This window comes from Coregonus clupeaformis, chromosome 18 (genome assembly GCF_020615455.1).
Source record: "Coregonus clupeaformis isolate EN_2021a chromosome 18, ASM2061545v1, whole genome shotgun sequence".
Taxonomy (NCBI): Eukaryota; Metazoa; Chordata; class Actinopteri; order Salmoniformes; family Salmonidae; genus Coregonus; species Coregonus clupeaformis.
The window spans coordinates 24348782-24367166 of record NC_059209.1 but is presented as its reverse complement, the minus strand read 5'-3'; the positions used below and the strand labels follow the sequence as shown (position 1 = coordinate 24367166).

At 43.2% G+C, this 18385-nt stretch overlaps 1 protein-coding gene across 1 annotated transcript in view; it reads left to right on the top strand.

The window, feature by feature from the left end:
* The first annotated feature begins 341 nt into the window (after positions 1-341).
* The window catches only part of LOC123493125 (signal-induced proliferation-associated 1-like protein 2), an 85308-nt gene continuing 67264 nt past the window's right edge, over positions 342-18385 (top strand). Inside the window, exons 1-3 of the mRNA XM_045227060.1 lie at positions 342-497; positions 753-1400; positions 11739-11872. Coding sequence (XP_045082995.1) covers positions 365-497; positions 753-1400; positions 11739-11872 — 915 coding nt within the window. The 5' untranslated portion in view covers positions 342-364. The remainder of the gene's footprint in view (positions 498-752; positions 1401-11738; positions 11873-18385) is intronic.

The following is an 18385-nucleotide window of genomic DNA, read 5'->3' as shown; positions in this document are numbered from 1 at the left end:
TGGTTTGGCCTCAGACCAGTAAGTGAGCAGAGCCTGCTGAGCATCTGGTACATGCCATTGTCTTGGCCTAGTGTAACAGTTGGTTCGTTGGTTCATTTCTCTCTCTCTCTCTCTCTCTCTCTCTCTCTCTCTCTCTCTCTCTCTCTCTCTCTCTCTCTCTCTCTCTCTCTCTCTCTCTCTCTCTCTCTCTCTCTCTCCTTCTCTCTCTTCTCTCTCTCTCTCTCTCTCTCTCTCTCTCTCTCTCTCTCTCTCTCTCTCTCTCTCTCTCTCTCTCTCTCTCTCTCTCTCTCTCTCTCTCTCTCTCTCTCTCTCTCTCTCTCTCTCTCAGACGGCCACCCAGATCTCCAGAGGGGAGATAGTGAGGATGGCAGGATATGACTACGTGGATCCCTCCATCTTCTACTCCAGAGAAAGAGAGAAGAGCTTCATGGGACGGCTGAAGTCTGACTCTTCTGAGACCTCAATGTTCAGAAAGCTGAGGACCATCAAGAGTGAAGGTCTGTAGAGATCTACGTCTCTTGTTTTTAATACACTCAATGTAGCACCTTACGATTGTCTTTCAATGAAATGCGTGTTATAAATAAAATGTATTATTAATATTGTTATTATTGAAAGTGACGGTTCAGGCTGTATATGCACCTGCCAATTTCCACTGTATGTAGATTATGTTTCAATTCTGTTGTCTAGAGTCTGTCTCCATTTGGTCAAATTCATTTGGTAAATGTGAGGGGATTCTGTTTCTGATTGTGTAGGAGACGGATTCAGGCTGTCAATGGAGCAGGATGACAGGAGACCTCTCAGCTTCCAGAAGTGCTTTGCCCACTACGACGTGCAGAGTGTCCTGTTCAACATCAGTGAGGCTGTGGCCAGCAGAGCCACCCTCAGCCAGAGGAAGAACACAACCACTGGGGCCTCGGCAGCTTCACAGTACCACCCTGGAGCCGGTGGGGGTAGTGGAGCGCCAGGGTTAGTACCAGGACCAGGGGCAGTACTGGGGGCAGAGGGAGGGCTGGGAGGTGGTCTTAGCAGTGGAAGTACCGGTACCTCCATGTTTGAGTCTCCTCTAGGCTCCCGAGAGGACCTGAACCCCAAAGAGAACCTGGACCAGGACGAGGGCGACGGAAAGAGCAATGGACTAGTCCTGGGGTGCCCCCACTTCCGTAACGAGGTTGGAGGTGAAGGGGAGCGCAGGATCTGTCTCTCCAGGGCGAACAGTGGCGGAGGAGGAGACAGCTGCAGCTTTCAGTCGTCCCTGTCCTCCCACTGTACCAACGCTGGGGTGTCGGTGTTGGAGGTCCCCAGAGAGAACCAGCCTATACACAGAGAGAAGGTTAAGAGATACATCATAGAACATATCGATCTGGGGGCGTATTACTACCACAAGTTCTTCTATGGGAAAGGTAAGAATGACGTACCTTACTTTCACACTAGTTTTATCAGTTGCTGAGAAACTGAGCATCTCTCTAAAGGGCAGGACCAACACTAATTAGAGGTGTGGAACTTTTCAGACTGTAAATAGTCAACCTTGGGTGTTTAATGGGAAGACAATATGACATCTTGTTCTCTCCTTAGCAAGGAGTCCCCATTTCCTCTAGTTCCCAGCCAGACTCCTTTTTGCTGACTTTTCACACTATAAAAAACAATGATGTTTTTCTCCTAGTGGAGTCCCAGTCCCTCTAGTTCTCAACCAGTTATGCTCTCTGTAAACAACAGCGAGAACCATGTGTGTTTGCGTGTGTGTGTTTGCGTGCGTGGTTGTGTGCGTGTGTGTGTTTTTTCGGGGTGTGTGTTTTCGGTGTGTGTGTGTTTTAATGTGTGTGTGTGTGTTTTCAGTGTATGTGTGTGTGTGTGTGTGTGTGTGTGTGTGTGTGTGTGTGTGTGTGTGTGTGTGTGTGTGTGTGTGTGTGTGTGTTTTCGGTGTGTGTTCTTGGTGTGTGTGTGTGTGTTTTCGGTGTCTGTTCTTGGTGTGTGTGTGCGTGTTTTCGGGGTGTGTGTTCTTGGTGTGTTTTTTCGGGGTGTGTGTTTTTGGTGTGTGAGTGTTTTCTTGGTATGTGTGTGTTTTCAGTGTTTTCAGTGTGTGATATTCTCTCAACTCCCAGGAAGACCAGTAATTTGTTATGTGAGAAGTAAGGTGGTGGTGAGGGTTGAGGCAGGGGTGGGGGTGTGTGTGGGGGGGGTCCTCTTTCTCCCAAACTCAACTCAACGCCATGCAGGTTGTGTGTGTTTCCTCTCTCTCTCTCTCTCTCTCAGTATATCTGATTACCCAACCCAAGCCCTTATAACAGCTGCTGCACCTCTTCACCATTATTGAGAAGACGGACCTTAAAATCAGAACACACACAATAGGACACTCCATTCACATGACATCACATGGTGTTAGTGAACTGATTCTGTTAGTTCTGCGTGTGTGTGTGTGTGTTAGTGAGCTGGTTTTGTCTGGCTAGTGTGTGTGTGTGTGTGTGTTAGTGAGCTGGTTTTGTCTGGCTAGTGTGTGTGTGTGTGTGTGTGTGTTAGTGAGCTGGTTTTGTCTGGCTAGTGTGTGTGCGTGTGTGTGTTAGTGAGCTGGTTTTGTCTGGCTAGTGTGTGTGTGTGTGTGTGTGTGTTAGTGAGCTGGTTTTGTCTGGCTAGTGTGTGTGTGTGTGTGTGTTAGTGAGCTGGTTTTGTCTGGCTAGTGTGTGTGTGTGTGTGTGTTAGTGAGCTGGTTTTGTCTGGCTAGTGTGTGTGTGTGTGTGTGTGTTAGTGAGCTGGTTTTGTCTGGCTAGTGTGTGTGTGTGTGTTAGTGAGCTGGTTTTGTCTGGCTAGTGTGAAACAGGTCATGACTTTCCTCTTCATATAGAGAAGAATAGAGCTACACGTTCAACCAGTTATAAATACCACACCTGTTATAATGGTGTCTGTAATGCTTTATGGTTTTACATCCATACATTTGATGGTTGAATATATTGTATCTTTCTGTATAGTAGTACACTATATGCCCAGCTGGCATACTGTTAATGGCTGAATGATTCAACGGTTCCACACTAGATGTGTCTGAGTGTCTTGTAGGTGTTTTTAGAGTATTGGTTCAGTGAAAGGATGGACTCTGTCTTGTAGGTGTTTTTAGAGGCTGAAATGGTAACTCATGTGTTTCATGTTAGTGTCTAGATGTATTTTAGTATATTTTAGTGTTTCTAGTAGAGGCTTGCTGCTCAGTGAAATGGTGGAGTCTGTCTTTGGCCTTTCAGTCTTTTAGCTTCGTGGTGTTTTATAGGAGGATATCAGGCTGTCATCACCTCTGGTGCTTTAGGGGCAAGATGACACACACGCTCAGTGTCACCACTTTAGAGCCTGCTTTTATCACCACTTATTGATCCTATTGATCGTCTAGAACCCTGTCACCCCCTGACTGTGAGGTCAACAGTTCAATTCCTGCAGGGATCACATAGCTACACAAATTGAAAAAAAATATATGCCGTCACTGTGCTGTAAGTGTCTTTGGATGAAAGCGTCCGCTAAGTTGAATGTTGTTATTAGATGGTTATGCTAGGTAACCATGGTCCCCATGCACCACCATTATCCTCAGCGTCATATTGCTGACTACAATACAATCTGCAAATAGTTTCCTCTCCTCCTTCTCTATCTCCCTTCATTTGATTTGATTTGATTTATTTGGATCCCCATTAACCGACGCCAATGTATGGTGGGGTAATTGGCAGGTCTGGTGGGGTAATTGTGATCACTGCATCCAATGGGTACGGATACAGCTTTAGAACAAAGTTCTACAGTATTAGTTAAAATGTGATCAATACATGTGGATGATCTTGTTCCTGTAGTGTTTGTAAACACCCTGGTAGGTTGATTAATAACCTGAACCAGATTACAGGCACTGGTTACAGTCAGAAGCTTCCTCTTGAGTGGACAGCTTGATGAAAACCAGTCAATATTCAGGTCCCCATGAAAGTAGACCTCTCTGTTTACATCACATACACTATCAAGCATTTCACACATATTATTTAGATACTGACTGTTCGCACTTGGTGGCCTGTAGCAACACCCCAAAAGAAAAGGCTTTAGATGTGCCCATTATTTGGACACAACACTTGAAGCTATTTTCTTGTTGTTGTAACAACTGCTTATAGAACTATTTTTGTTCATTTAAAAGATCCTTCACCTGTGACAGAGAGACACCACTGTCCTCGACGGTGCTCCCGCCGTCTTTGGTCTTTGTCATAGAAAACCCCACTAGCTTGATAAGCAGCTTTCTAGCTGTTACGCCAAACAGCTCCTCAGACCCGGCCTCGGTCAGCAGGATCACTGGACAGATAGTAGTGGTCCCAGTAACTGATGCCAACCGAGATCCACACTCAAAAGGTAGCTAGCTATTAACTTTTTCAATAGACTTTCAAAACAACAAACTTTCCAAAACAACACACCGAGCTCTCCCTCGTTTCGACGTTCAACAGGAAGTGATGACAGGAAGTGACGAGTAATGCATGTCAATCTGCCCTCTGCCACAGATAGAGATGACGTCATGGTGATTGCTCCCTGAATGCAGGCTGTAACCTCTGGTTTAGATCAGATCCCTGGTTTAGATCAGATCCCTGCTTTAGATCAGATCCCTGCTTTAGATCAGATCCCTGCTTTAGATCAGATCCCTGCTTTAGATCAGATCCCTTGTTTAGATCAGATCCCTTGTTTAGATCAGATCCCTGCTTTAGATCATATCCCTGGTTTAGATCAGATCCCTTGTTTAGATCATATCCCTGCTTTAGATCATATCCCTGGTTTAGATCAGATCCCTGGTTTAGATCAGATCCCTGCTTTAGATCAGATCCCTGGTTTAGATCAGATCCCTTGTTTAGATCAGATCTAGATCAACTTGTTTAGATATATCCTGGTTGATTGATCCTGGTTTAATCAGATCCCTGCTTGATCAATCCTGGTTTAATATCCCTTGTTTAGATCAGATCCCTTGTTTAGATCATATCCCTGCTTTAGATCATATCCCTTGTTTAGATCATATCCCTTGTTTAGATCATATCCCTGCTGAGAGTTTCTTTGGTTGTCTTTTGAATCCCTCTTCAGTTTCAGTTTCTAGTTTTAACGTAACGTAAACAAGTACAGTTCCAAACCCAAAGATGCAGTAATCAATAACAATGTAGTACTAAAAATAACAAGGTAGAAGAAAAACACACAAGAAATAAAAATAAGAAATAAGAAGAAGCTAAATACAGTATTATAGTCAGTTCCAGTACCGTAGATATGTAGAGGATGTATAGCTATATACAGGGTCAGGTGACTAGACATCAGGATATATGATAATCAGAGTAGCAGGTATATACAGGGTCAGTAGATATGTATAGGGGTCAGGTGACTAAACATCAGGATATATGATAATCAGAGTAGCAGCAGGTATATACAGGGTCAGTAGATATGTATAGGGGTCAGGTGACTAAACATCAGGATATATGATAATCAGAGTAGCAGCAGGTATATACAGGGTCAGTAGATATGTATAGGGGTCAGGTGACTAGACATCAGGATATATGATAATCAGAGTAGCAGCAGGTATATACAGGGTCAGTAGATATGTATAGGGGTCAGGTGACTAGACATCAGGATATATGATAATCAGAGTAGCAGGTATATACAGGGTCAGTAGATATGTATAGGGGGTCAGGTGACTAGACATCAGGATATATGATAATCAGAGTAGCAGCAGGTATATACAGGGTCAGTAGATATGTATAGGGGTCAGGTGACTAGACATCAGGATATATGATAATCAGAGTAGCAGGTATATACAGGGTCAGTAGATATGTATAGGGGTCAGGTGACTAGGCATCAGGATATATGATAATCAGAGTAGCAGGTATATACAGGGTCAGTAGATATGTATAGGGGTCAGGTGACTAGACATCAGGATATATGATAATCAGAGTAGCAGGTATATACAGGGTCAGTAGATATGTATAGGGGTCAGGTGACTAGGTATCAGGATATATGATAATCAGAGTAGCAGCAGGTATATACAGGGTCAGTAGATATGTATAGGGGTCAGGTGACTAGACATCAGGATATATGATAATCAGAGTAGCAGGTATATACAGGGTCAGTAGATATGTATAGGGGTCAGGTGACTAGACATCAGGATATATGATAATCAGAGTAGCAGGTATATACAGGGTCAGTAGATATGTATAGGGGTCAGGTGACTAGACATCAGGATATATGATAATCAGAGTAGCAGGTATATCCAGGGTCAGTAGATATGTATAGGGGTCAGGTGACTAGACATCAGGATATATGATAATCAGAGTAGCAGGTATATACAGGGTCAGTAGATATGTATAGGGGTCAGGTGACTAGACATCAGGATATATGATAATCAGAGTAGCAGGTATATACAGGGTCAGTAGATATGTATAGGGGTCAGGTGACTAGACAGGATATATGATAATCAGAGTAGTAGGTATATACAGGGTCAGTAGATATGTATAGGGGTCAGGTGACTAGACATCAGGATATATGATAATCAGAGTAGCAGGTATATACAGGGTCAGTAGATATGTATAGGGGTCAGGTGACTAGACATCAGGATATATGATAATCAGAGTAGCAGCAGGTATATACAGGGTCAGTAGATATGTATAGGGGTCAGGTGACTAGACATCAGGATATATGATAATCAGAGTAGTAGCAGGTATATCCAGGGTCAGTAGATATGTATAGGGGTCAGGTGACTAGACATCAGGATATATGATAATCAGAGTAGCAGGTATATACAGGGTCAGTAGATATGTATAGGGGTCAGGTGACTAGACATCAGGATATATGATAATCAGAGTAGCAGGTATATACAGGGTCAGTAGATATGTATAGGGGTCAGGTGACTAGACATCAGGATATATGATAATCAGAGTAGCAGGTATATACAGGGTCAGTAGATATGTATAGGGGTCAGGTGACTAGACATCAGGATATATGATAATCAGAGTAGCAGCAGGTATATACAGGGTCAGTAGATATGTATAGGGGTCAGGTGACTAGACATCAGGATATATGATAATCAGAGTAGCAGGTATATACAGGGTCAGTAGATATGTATAGGGGTCAGGTGACTAGACATCAGGATATATGATAATCAGAGTAGCAGGTATATACAGGGTCAGTAGATATGTATAGGGGTCAGGTGACTAGACATCAGGATATATGATAAACAGAGTAGCAGCAGGGTATATGATGATTGCATGTGAGTGAGTGTGTGTAGAGTCAATATCAATATGTCTGCATGTTATGTGTGTGTTCGAGTGTCAGTGTGCGTAAGTGTGTCGAGGGTCAACTCAGATCGTCCGTGTAGCAATTTAGAAGTCTTATGGTTTGGCGACAGAAACTGTTCAGAAGCCTGTTGGTGTCAGACTTGATGCACCGGTAATGCTTGCCGTTCGGAAGCAGAGAGAACAGTCTATGGCTTGGCTTGATCTCTGTCCGACACCTGACCACTCTGGCTTTGACTGGGATCATGGTCTGGTTGATTAAGACACTGCTGTGGGCGACTCCCCCCTCCTCTCCTCTGCATGACATCCTTTATTATTTAGAAGGGAGAGCGAAGACATGACCTGAGGGAGACATCTGAATGTACATAATCATATAGACAGCACACTACGATACCATCCTCATTGTTTCCCAGATATCTAGATAGCACAGCACACTACGATACCATCCTCATTGTTTCCCAGATATCTAGATAGCAGAGCACACTACGATACCATCCTCATTGTTTCCCAGATATCTAGATAGCAGAGCACACTACGATACCATCCTCATTGTTTCCCAGATATCTAGATAGCAGAGCACAGTACGATACCATCCTCATTGTTTCCCAGATATCTAGATAGCAGAGCACACTACGATACCATCCTCATTGTTTTCCCAGATATCTAGATAGCACAGCACACTGTGATATCTAGATAGCAGAGCACACTACGATACCATCCTCATATCTAGATAGCACAGCACACTGTGATATCTAGATAGCAGAGCACACTACGATACCATCCTCATTGTTTCCCAGATATCTAGATAGCAGAGCACACTACGATACCATCCTCATTGTTTCCCAGATATCTAGATAGCAGAGCACACTACGATACCATCCTCATTGTTTCCCAGATATCTAGATAGCACAGCACACTGTGATATCTAGATAGCAGAGCACACTACGATACCATCCTCATATCTAGATAGCACAGCACACTGTGATATCTAGATAGCAGAGCACACTACGATACCATCCTCATTGTTTCCCAGATATCTAGATAGCAGAGCACACTACGATACCATCCTCATTGTTTCCCAGATATCTAGATAGCAGAGCACAGTACGATACCATCCTCATTGTTTCCCAGATATCTAGATAGCAGAGCACACTACGATACCATCCTCATAGTTCTCCCAGATATCTAGATAGCAGAGCACACTACGATACCATCCTCATTGTTTCCCAGATATCTAGATAGCAGAGCACACTACGATACCATCCTCATTGTTTCCCAGATATCTAGATAGCACAGCACACTATGATACCATCCTCATTGTTTCCCAGATATCTAGATAGCAGAGCACACTACGATACCATCCTCCTTGTTTCCCAGATATCTAGATAGCAGAGCACACTACGATACCATCCTCATTGTTTCCCAGATATCTAGATAGCAGAGCACACTACGATACCATCCTCATTGTTTCCCAGATATCTAGATAGCACAGCACACTACGATACCATCCTCATAGTTCTCCCAGATATCTACATAGCACAGCACACTACGATACCATCCTCATAGTTCTCCCAGATATTTAGATAGCAGAGCACACTACGATACCATCCTCTTAGTTCTCCCAGTTATTTAGATAGCAGAGCACACTACGATACCGTCCTCATTGTTTCCCAGATATCTAGATAGCAGAGCACACTACGATACCATCCTCATTGTTTCCCAGATATCTACATAGCACAGCACACTACGATACCATCCTCATAGTTCTCCCAGATATCTAGTTAGCAGAGCACACTACGATACCATCCTCATAGTTCTCCCAGATATCTAGATAGCAGAGCACACTACGACACCGTCCTCATTGTTTCCCAGATATCTAGATAGCAGAGCACACTACGATACCATCCTCATAGTTCTCCCAGATATCTAGATAGCAGAGCACACTATGATACCGTCCTCATTGTTTCCCAGATATCTAGATAGCAGAGCACACTACGATACCATCCTCATAGTTCTCCCAGATATCTAGATAGCAGAGCACACTACGATGCCATCCTCATAGTTCTCCCAGATATCTAGATAGCAGAGCACACTACGATACCATCCTCATTGTTTCCCAGATATCTAGATAGCAGAGCACACTACGATACCATCCTCATAGTTCTCCCAGATATCTAGTTAGCAGAGCACACTACGATACCATCATCATAGTTCTCCCAGATATCTAGATAGCAGAGCACACTACGATACCATCCTCATTGTTTCCCAGATATCTAGATAGCACAGCACACTGTGATATCTAGATAGCAGAGCACACTACGATACCATCCTCATATCTAGATAGCACAGCACACTGTGATATCTAGATAGCAGAGCACACTACGATACCATCCTCATTGTTTCCCAGATATCTAGATAGCAGAGCAAACTACGATACCATCCTCATTGTTTCCCAGATATCTAGATAGCAGAGCACACTACGATACCATCCTCATTGTTTCCCAGATATCTAGATAGCACAGCACACTGTGATATCTAGATAGCAGAGCACACTACGATACCATCCTCATATCTAGATAGCACAGCACACTGTGATATCTAGATAGCAGAGCACACTACGATACCATCCTCATTGTTTCCCAGATATCTAGATAGCAGAGCACACTACGACACCATCCTCATTGTTTCCCAGATATCTAGATAGCAGAGCACAGTACGATACCATCCTCATTGTTTCCCAGATATCTAGATAGCAGAGCACACTACGATACCATCCTCATTGTTTCCCAGATATCTAGATAGCAGAGCACACTACGATACCATCCTCATTGTTTCCCAGATATCTAGATAGCAGTGCACACTACGATACCATCCTCATTATTTCCCAGATATCTAGATAGCACAGCACACTATGATACCATCCTCATTGTTTCCCAGATATCTAGATAGCAGAGCACACTACGATACCATCCTCATTGTTTCCCAGATATCTAGATAGCAGAGCACACTACGATACCATCCTCATTGTTTCCCAGATATCTAGATAGCAGAGCACAGTACGATACCATCCTCATTGTTTCCCAGATATCTAGATAGCAGAGCACACTACGATACCATCCTCATTGTTTCCCAGATATCTAGATAGCAGAGCACACTACGATACCATCCTCATTGTTTCCCAGATATCTAGATAGCACAGCACACTACGATACCATCCTCATAGTTCTCCCAGATATCTAGATAGCACAGCACACTACGATACCATCCTCATAGTTCTCCCAGATATTTAGATAGCAGAGCACACTACGATACCATCGTCTTAGTTCTCCCAGTTATTTAGATAGCAGAGCACACTACGATACCGTCCTCATTGTTTCCCAGATATCTAGATAGCAGAGCACACTACGATACCATCCTCATTGTTTCCCAGATATCTACATAGCACAGCACACTACGATACCATCCTCATAGTTCTCCCAGATATCTAGATAGCAGAGCACACTACGATACCATCCTCATAGTTCTCCCAGATATCTAGATAGCAGAGCACACTACGACACCGTCCTCATTGTTTCCCAGATATCTAGATAGCAGAGCACACTACGATACCATCCTCATAGTTCTCCCAGATATCTAGATAGCAGAGCACACTATGATACTGTCCTCATTGTTTCCCAGATATCTAGATAGCAGAGCACACTACGATACCATCCTCATAGTTCTCCCAGATATCTAGATAGCAGAGCACACTACGATACCATCCTCATAGTTCTCCCAGATATCTAGATAGCAGAGCACACTACGATACCATCCTCATTGTTTCCCAGATATCTAGAAAGCAGAGCACACTACGATACCATCCTCATAGTTCTCCCAGATATCTAGTTAGCAGAGCACACTACGATACCATCCTCATTGTTTCCCAGATATCTAGATAGCAGAGCACACTACGATACCATACTCATTGTTTCCCAGATATCTAGATAGCAGAGCACACTACGATACCATCCTCATAGTTCTCCCAGATATCTAGATAGCAGAGCACACTACGATACCATCCTCATAGTTCTCCCAGATATCTAGATAGCAGAGCACACTACGATACCATCCTCATTGTTTCCCAGATATCTAGATAGCAGAGCACACTACGATACCATCCTCATAGTTCTCCCAGATATCTAGTTAGCAGAGCACACTACGATACCATCCTCATAGTTCTCCCAGATATCTAGATAGCACAGCACACTATGATACCATCCTCATTGTTCTCCCAGATATCTAGATGTGTGTGTGTGTGTGTGTGTGTGTGTTTGTGTGTGTGTGTCTCTCTGTGTGTGTGTGTGTGTGTGTGTGTGTGTGTGTGTGTGTGTGTGTGTGTGTGTGTGTGTGTGTGTGTGTGTCTGTGTGTCTGTGTGTGTGTGTGTGTCTGTGAGTGTGCGTGCGTGCGATCTGATAGTTGTCTTATTGTGTTCTGTCTTTCAGAGCACCAGAACTACTTTGGAGTTGATGAGAACCTGGGTCCAGTAGCAGTCAGCATCAGGAGAGAGAAGCTGGATGAAGGGAAGGAGAAGGAATGGATGCAGTACAGCTACCGGGTCACCTTCAGGACCAGCCAGGTACAGAACTATACATAGAGGAAGAGCTGAGAGAGAAATCAATGTATATCTATCAGGGTGAAATACCACAGTGTGTCATCACAGCAGCAAGATGTATGACCTGTTGCCACAAGAAAAGGGCAACCAGTGAAGAACAAACCCCACTGTAAATACAACCCATATTTATGTTGATTTATTTTCCCTTTTTTACTTTAACTATTTGTGACCGACCGCCTCGATTTGGTCTTATGTAGCAAATTTTAAATGGTGTTTTTTTACATTGGATAGAAGTAGAGACTCAGAGCTAGACAATTGTATATCATACACTACAGTCGTGGTCAAAGGTTTTGAGAATGACACAAATATTAATTTTCACAAAGTCTGCTGCCTCCGTTTTTATGATGGCAATTTGCATATACTCCAGAATGTTATGAAGAGTGAATTGCAAGTAATTGCAAAGTCCCTCTTTGCCCTGAAAATGAACTTAATCCCCAAAAAACATTTCCACTGCATTTCAGCCCTGCCACAAAAGGACCAGCTGACATCATGTCAGTGATTCTCTCGTTAACACAGGTATGAGTGTTGACGAGGACAAGGCTGGAGATCACTCTGTCATGCTGATTGAGTTAGAATAACAGACTGGAAGCTTTAAAAGAAGGGTGGTGCTTGAAATCATTGTTCTTCCTCTGTTAACCATGGTTACCTGCAAGGAAACACATGCCGTCATCATTGCTTTGCACAAACAGGGCTTCACAGGCATGGATATTGCTGCTAGTAAGATTGCACCTAAATCAACCATTTATCGGATCATCAAGAACTTCAAGGAGAGAGGTTCAATTGTTGTGAAGAAGGCTTCAGGGCACCCAAGAAAGTCCAGCAAGCGCCAGGACCGTCTCCTAAAGTTGATTCAGCTGTGGGATCGGGGCACCACCAGTGCAGAGCTTGCTCAGGAATGGCAGCAGGCAAGTGTGAGTGCATCTGCACGCACAGTGAGGCGAAGACTTTTGGAGGATGGCCTGGTGTCAAGAAGGGCAGCGAGGAAACCAATTCTCTCCAGGAAAAACATCAGGGACAGACTGATATTCTAGGTGAGTGCTACCATCAGTCCTGTGTCATGCCAACAGTAAAGCATCCTGTGACCATTAATGTGTAGGGTTGCTTCTCAGCCAAGGGAGTGGGCTCACTCACAATTTTGCCTAAGAACACAGCCATGAATAAAGAATGGTACCAACACATCCTCAGAGAGCAACTTCTTGGTGACGAACAATGCCTTTTCCAGCATGATGGAGCACCTTGCCATAAGGCAAAAGTGATAACTAAGTGGCTTGGGGAACAAAACATTGACATTTTGGGTCCATGGCCAGGAAACTCCCCAGACCTTAATCCCATTGAGAACTTGTGGTCAATCCTCAAGAGGCGGGTGGACAAACAAAACCCCACAAATTCTAACAAACTCCAAGCATTGATTATGCAAGAATGGGCTGCCATCAGTCAGTATGTGGCCCAGAAGTTAATTGACAGCATGCCAGGGTGGATTGCAGAGGTCTTGAAAAAGAAGGGTCAACACTGCAAATATTGACTATTTGCATAAACTTAATGTAATTGTCAATAAAAGCCTTTGACACTTATGGAATGCTTATAATTATACTTCAGCATACCATAGTAACATCTGACAAAAATATCTAAAAACACTGAAGCAGCAAACTTTGTGAAGACCAATAGTTGTGTCATTCTCAAAACTTTTGACCACGACTGTACAGTTGAGGAACTTGTAACACCACTTTTGAGAAAATGGCCCTTGAATGTTTGATATACCTACTGGAAAGCTCTGTGTCTACATGAATTCAGCATTGTTCACACCCTCTAAGTCCTTAGCCCCGCCTCTCTTTAAGGATTCACATGTAAGGCCATGTGGTAAACACACGTAAACAAATCTATGTTTATTTGTCACATGCACAGGATACAGAAGGTGTAAACGGTACAGTGATTGTACTTGCATGCTTGCATAGTAGCAATATCAAAAACAGAAAGTGTCCAGAGAGAAATATTTAGGGCCGTCTGAAGTTTGCCAATGAACATCTGAATGATTCAGAGGAGAACTGGGTGAAAGTGTTGTGGTCAGATGAGACCAAAATGGAGCTCTTTGGCATCAACTCAACTCGCCGTGTTTGGAGGAGGAGGAATGCTGCCTATGACCCCAAGAACACCATCCCCACCGTCAAACATGGAGGTGGTGACATTATGCTTTGGGGGTGTTTTTCTGCTAAGGGGACAGGACAACTTCACCGCATCAAAGGGACGATGGACGGGGCCATGTACCATCAAATCTTGGGTGAGAACCTCCTTCCCTCAGCCAGGGCATTGAAAATGGGCCGTGGGATGGGTATTCCAGCATGACAATGACCCAAAACACATGGCCAAGGCAACAAAGGAGTGGCTCAAGAAGAAGCACATTTAGGTCCTGGAGTGGCCTAGCCAGTCTCCAGACCTTAATCCCATAGAAAATCTGTGGAGGGAGCTGAAGGTTCGAGTTGCCAAACGTCAGCCTCGAAAACTTAATGACTTGGAGAAGATCTGCAAAGAGGAGTGGAACAAAATCCCTCCTGAGATGTGTGCAAACCTGGTGGCCAACTACAAGAAACGTCTGACCTCTGTGATTGCCAACAAGGGGTTTGCCACCAAGTACTAAGTCATGTTTTGCAGAGGGGTCAAATACTTATTGCCCTCATTAAAATGCAAATCAATTTATAACATTTTTGACATGCGTTTTTTCACGATTTTTTTGTTGTTATTCTGTCTCTCACTTTTCAAATAAACCTACCATTAAAATTATAGACTGATCATGTCTTTGTCAGTGGGCAAACGTACAAAATCAGCAGGGGATCAAATACTTATTCCCCTCACTGTACATGTTCATGAAATACAATCGATGGCTGTAATCACCCCCAGACACACCTGCTAATTTGATGGGTCATCCGGCCGAAGTGGAGTCTTTTGTTTAGACATGTAGCTAGGTAGCTAATCAATGAACCGGCAGAAACCCAACTCATACTACTACCAATACAAACATTGTCATAGCTGTAGTATGAATCTGTAGGTAGCTAAAGATAACAATCTAGGTTCAACGTTAACTAGCTACCATTAGGCTATAACTAGTAATGCAAATGAATTTCTGATTTGAATAATATTATTACACTGATCATACACGTAACGTTAGCTAGCGAGCCAGCAAGCTAACGTTTGCTAGCTAACTAACAGTATGCTTTAACTTGCAATAAAAATGACTTTCTGACTAAATTAGAAGCGTATATCTGGAAAATGTAGCTAGACTCTTATCTGTATACATGGATGAATGCTTCACGGCAGACTGGAACCATTTAACTCCGTTTTGTTTGTAGCTACATCTTGTTTGGCCAGCTTTGTGTGAAGTCACTCCAGTTCACACTGTGACCGTGACGTGCTAAATTCAGGGCATCAATGTTGCTGAGAAAAGTAGCAAAACTTTTGTAGTTCTCGATGGCTAACGTTATATCTTTCAAAAATGGCGCGGTAGAAAGGACTGTCAACACATACTGAACAGCACGTTCTTCTTCTTCTTCTTCTTCGTTGGGGTTTTTGGGGTATCGTTCAGCCACCTACTGTACTGGAGTGTGGGCCAGATACAGGGAGAAACTAAATCCTACCTGCTACCTGCCAGCCCCGTTGCTCTTAAAAAATAGAACAAACTATTTGAGACTAATGACGTTCTACTCAATATACTCTTTAAACTAATTTCCAAAATTGTATTTTGTATTTTTATTTATTATGGATCCCCATTAGCTGCTGCCAAGGCAGCAGTTACTCTTCCTGGGGTCCAGCAAAATTAAGGCAGTTCATACAATTTTAAAAACATTACAATACATTCACAGATTTCACAACACACTGTGTGCCCTCAAGCCCCTACTCCACCACTACCACATATCTACAGTACAAAAATCCATGTGTACGTGTGTTTATAGTGCGTATGTTATCGTGTGTGTGTATGCATGTGTCTACGCCTATGTTTGTGTTGCTTCACAGTCCCCACTGTTCCATAAGATGTTTGTTATCTGTTTTTTAAATCTAATTTTACTACTTGCATCAGTTACTTGATGTGGAATAGAGTTCCATGTAGTCATGGCTCTATGTAGTACTGTTCGCTTCCCATAGTCTGTTCTGGACTTGGAATCTGTGAAGAGACCTCTGGTGGCATGTCTTGTGGGGTATGCATGGGTGACCAAGCTGTGCGTCAGTAGCTCAAACAGACAGCTTGGTGCACCCAACATGTCAACACCTCTCACAAATACAAGTAGTGATGAAGTCAATCTATCTTCCACTTTGAGCCAGGAGAGATTGACAGGCATATTAGTAATGTTAGCTCTCTGTGTACATTTAAGGGCCAGCCGTGCTGCCCTGTTTTGTGCCAACTGCAATTTTCCCAAGTCCCTCTTTGTGGCACCTGACCTGATTGAACAGTAGTCCAGGTGCGACAAAACTAGGGCCTGTAAGACCTGCATTGTTGATAGTGCTGTTAAGAAGGCAGAGCAGCGCTTTATTATGGACATACTTCTCCCCATCTTAGCTACTGTTGTATCAATATGCTTTGACCATGACAGTCTACAATCCAGAGTTACTCCAAGCAGTTTAGTAATCTCAACTTGCTCAATTTCCACATTATTCATTACGAGATGTAGTTGAGGTTTAGGGTTTAGTGAATGATTTGATCCAAATACAATGCTTTTATTTTTGGAAATATTCGGCACTAACTTATTCCTTGCCACCCATTCCGAAACTAACTCCAACTCTTTGTTAAGTATTGCAGTTATTTCAGTTGCTGTAGTAGCTGATGTGTATAGTGTTGAGTCATCCGAATTCATAGACACACTGGCTTTACTCAAAGCATGTCGTTAGTAAAGATGGAAAAAAGTAAAGGGCCTAGAGAGCTGCCCTGGGGAATTCCTGATTCTACCTGGATTATGTTTGAGAGGCTTCCATTAAAGAACACCCTCTGTGTTCTGTTAGACAAGTAACTCTTTATCCACATTATAGCAGGGGGTGTAAAGCCATAACACATACTTTTTTCCAGCAGCAGTGTTACGAACCCCGTGGCTTTAAACGTCTAGGGTGGATGGACAAGAGACCCGTAACATAATTCATGCAAATTAGAATCGTGACATGAAACAGTGAGAACAAAAACTACACGACAACCATAAACTACCGTCAAACATAAAATGTTTATTTTTGAACACACGGTAAAGGTTTGGGAAAAAGGGCTGAGCAGGACCCAAGAAATGAAACAATAGTGTAAAACACCCCTAAACTGATCTTGCCTGCCTCAAGAACCGCTAAGCTACTGCTAATCATACAAAAATTACAGTGGGTGGTCCGCTCAGGTCTAACTAGTGTTTTTAGACAGTTTTCTTCCTACGGGTAATGTACGCCCAAGGGCAACTTGCTTAAATCCTCCTTTTCCCAGAAACACACAACAAAGTTACCAAACAGAGTAACCAGCAAATGAGTGAGTACACAAAACACAGGACACCACAGTATCCATACTCAAATACGGAAATAGTCTCTAACAACAAACACAACTGACCGGCTTTTAAACAATGGGATGTGTGATTGAAAAACCAGAAACAGGTGGTGCAATGCAGAGGAATGTCCACTGATTGGTCCACCTCAGCAATCAGCAGACACCCCAACGACCACCAATCAGGAACATACAGGACACCTGTGATTAGGGCAGAAGGAGAGGAAAAACACAAAAAGACACAGGATACCTGTATCCGTAACACTCCCACCCTTAAAAGAGCAAACCACAATGGTTTGCGACACACGTACCATCACAACACCCAAAATTCAAAGATCAACAGCATCCTGACGGGATAACAAACAAAAACTAGATCTAAACACGAGACAAAGCATCTGCCAACACAATCCGACTCCTTTTTGTGGCGGATGTCCAAATTATAATTTTGCACTACAAGTGCCCAACGCGTTGGTTCTGGTTGTACATCCGGTGGAGAAAAACTAAGGGGTTATGGTCAGTATACACTATCACTGGTAATGCACTGGAACCAACATAAACTTCAAAGTATTGCAGAGCTAACAACAAAGCTAGAGCTTCTTGTTCAATGGTGGAATAGTTTGTCTGACATTTGTTAAATTTCCGTGAAAAATAACAGACAGAATGGTCCACTCCACTCTGTTCCTGCTGCAGTAGAACAGCACCAGCACCTCTGGCACTTGCATCTACCTCCAGTTTAAACGGTCGTTCAAAATCTGGCGCAGCAAGAACAGGAGTACTACATAAGTGGTGCTTTAGCAGTGTTGAAAGCAGTACGACAATCTTCAGACCATACAAATTTTCTCGCCGGACTGAGCAAATCCGTTAATGGAGCAACTACCGCAGAGACATTTTTACAGAAACTACGGTAGTAGCCAACCATCCCTAAAAAGCGGCGTAGCTCTCTTCTGGTGGTAGGTGCGGGAAATGCATTTATAGCTGAGACCTTG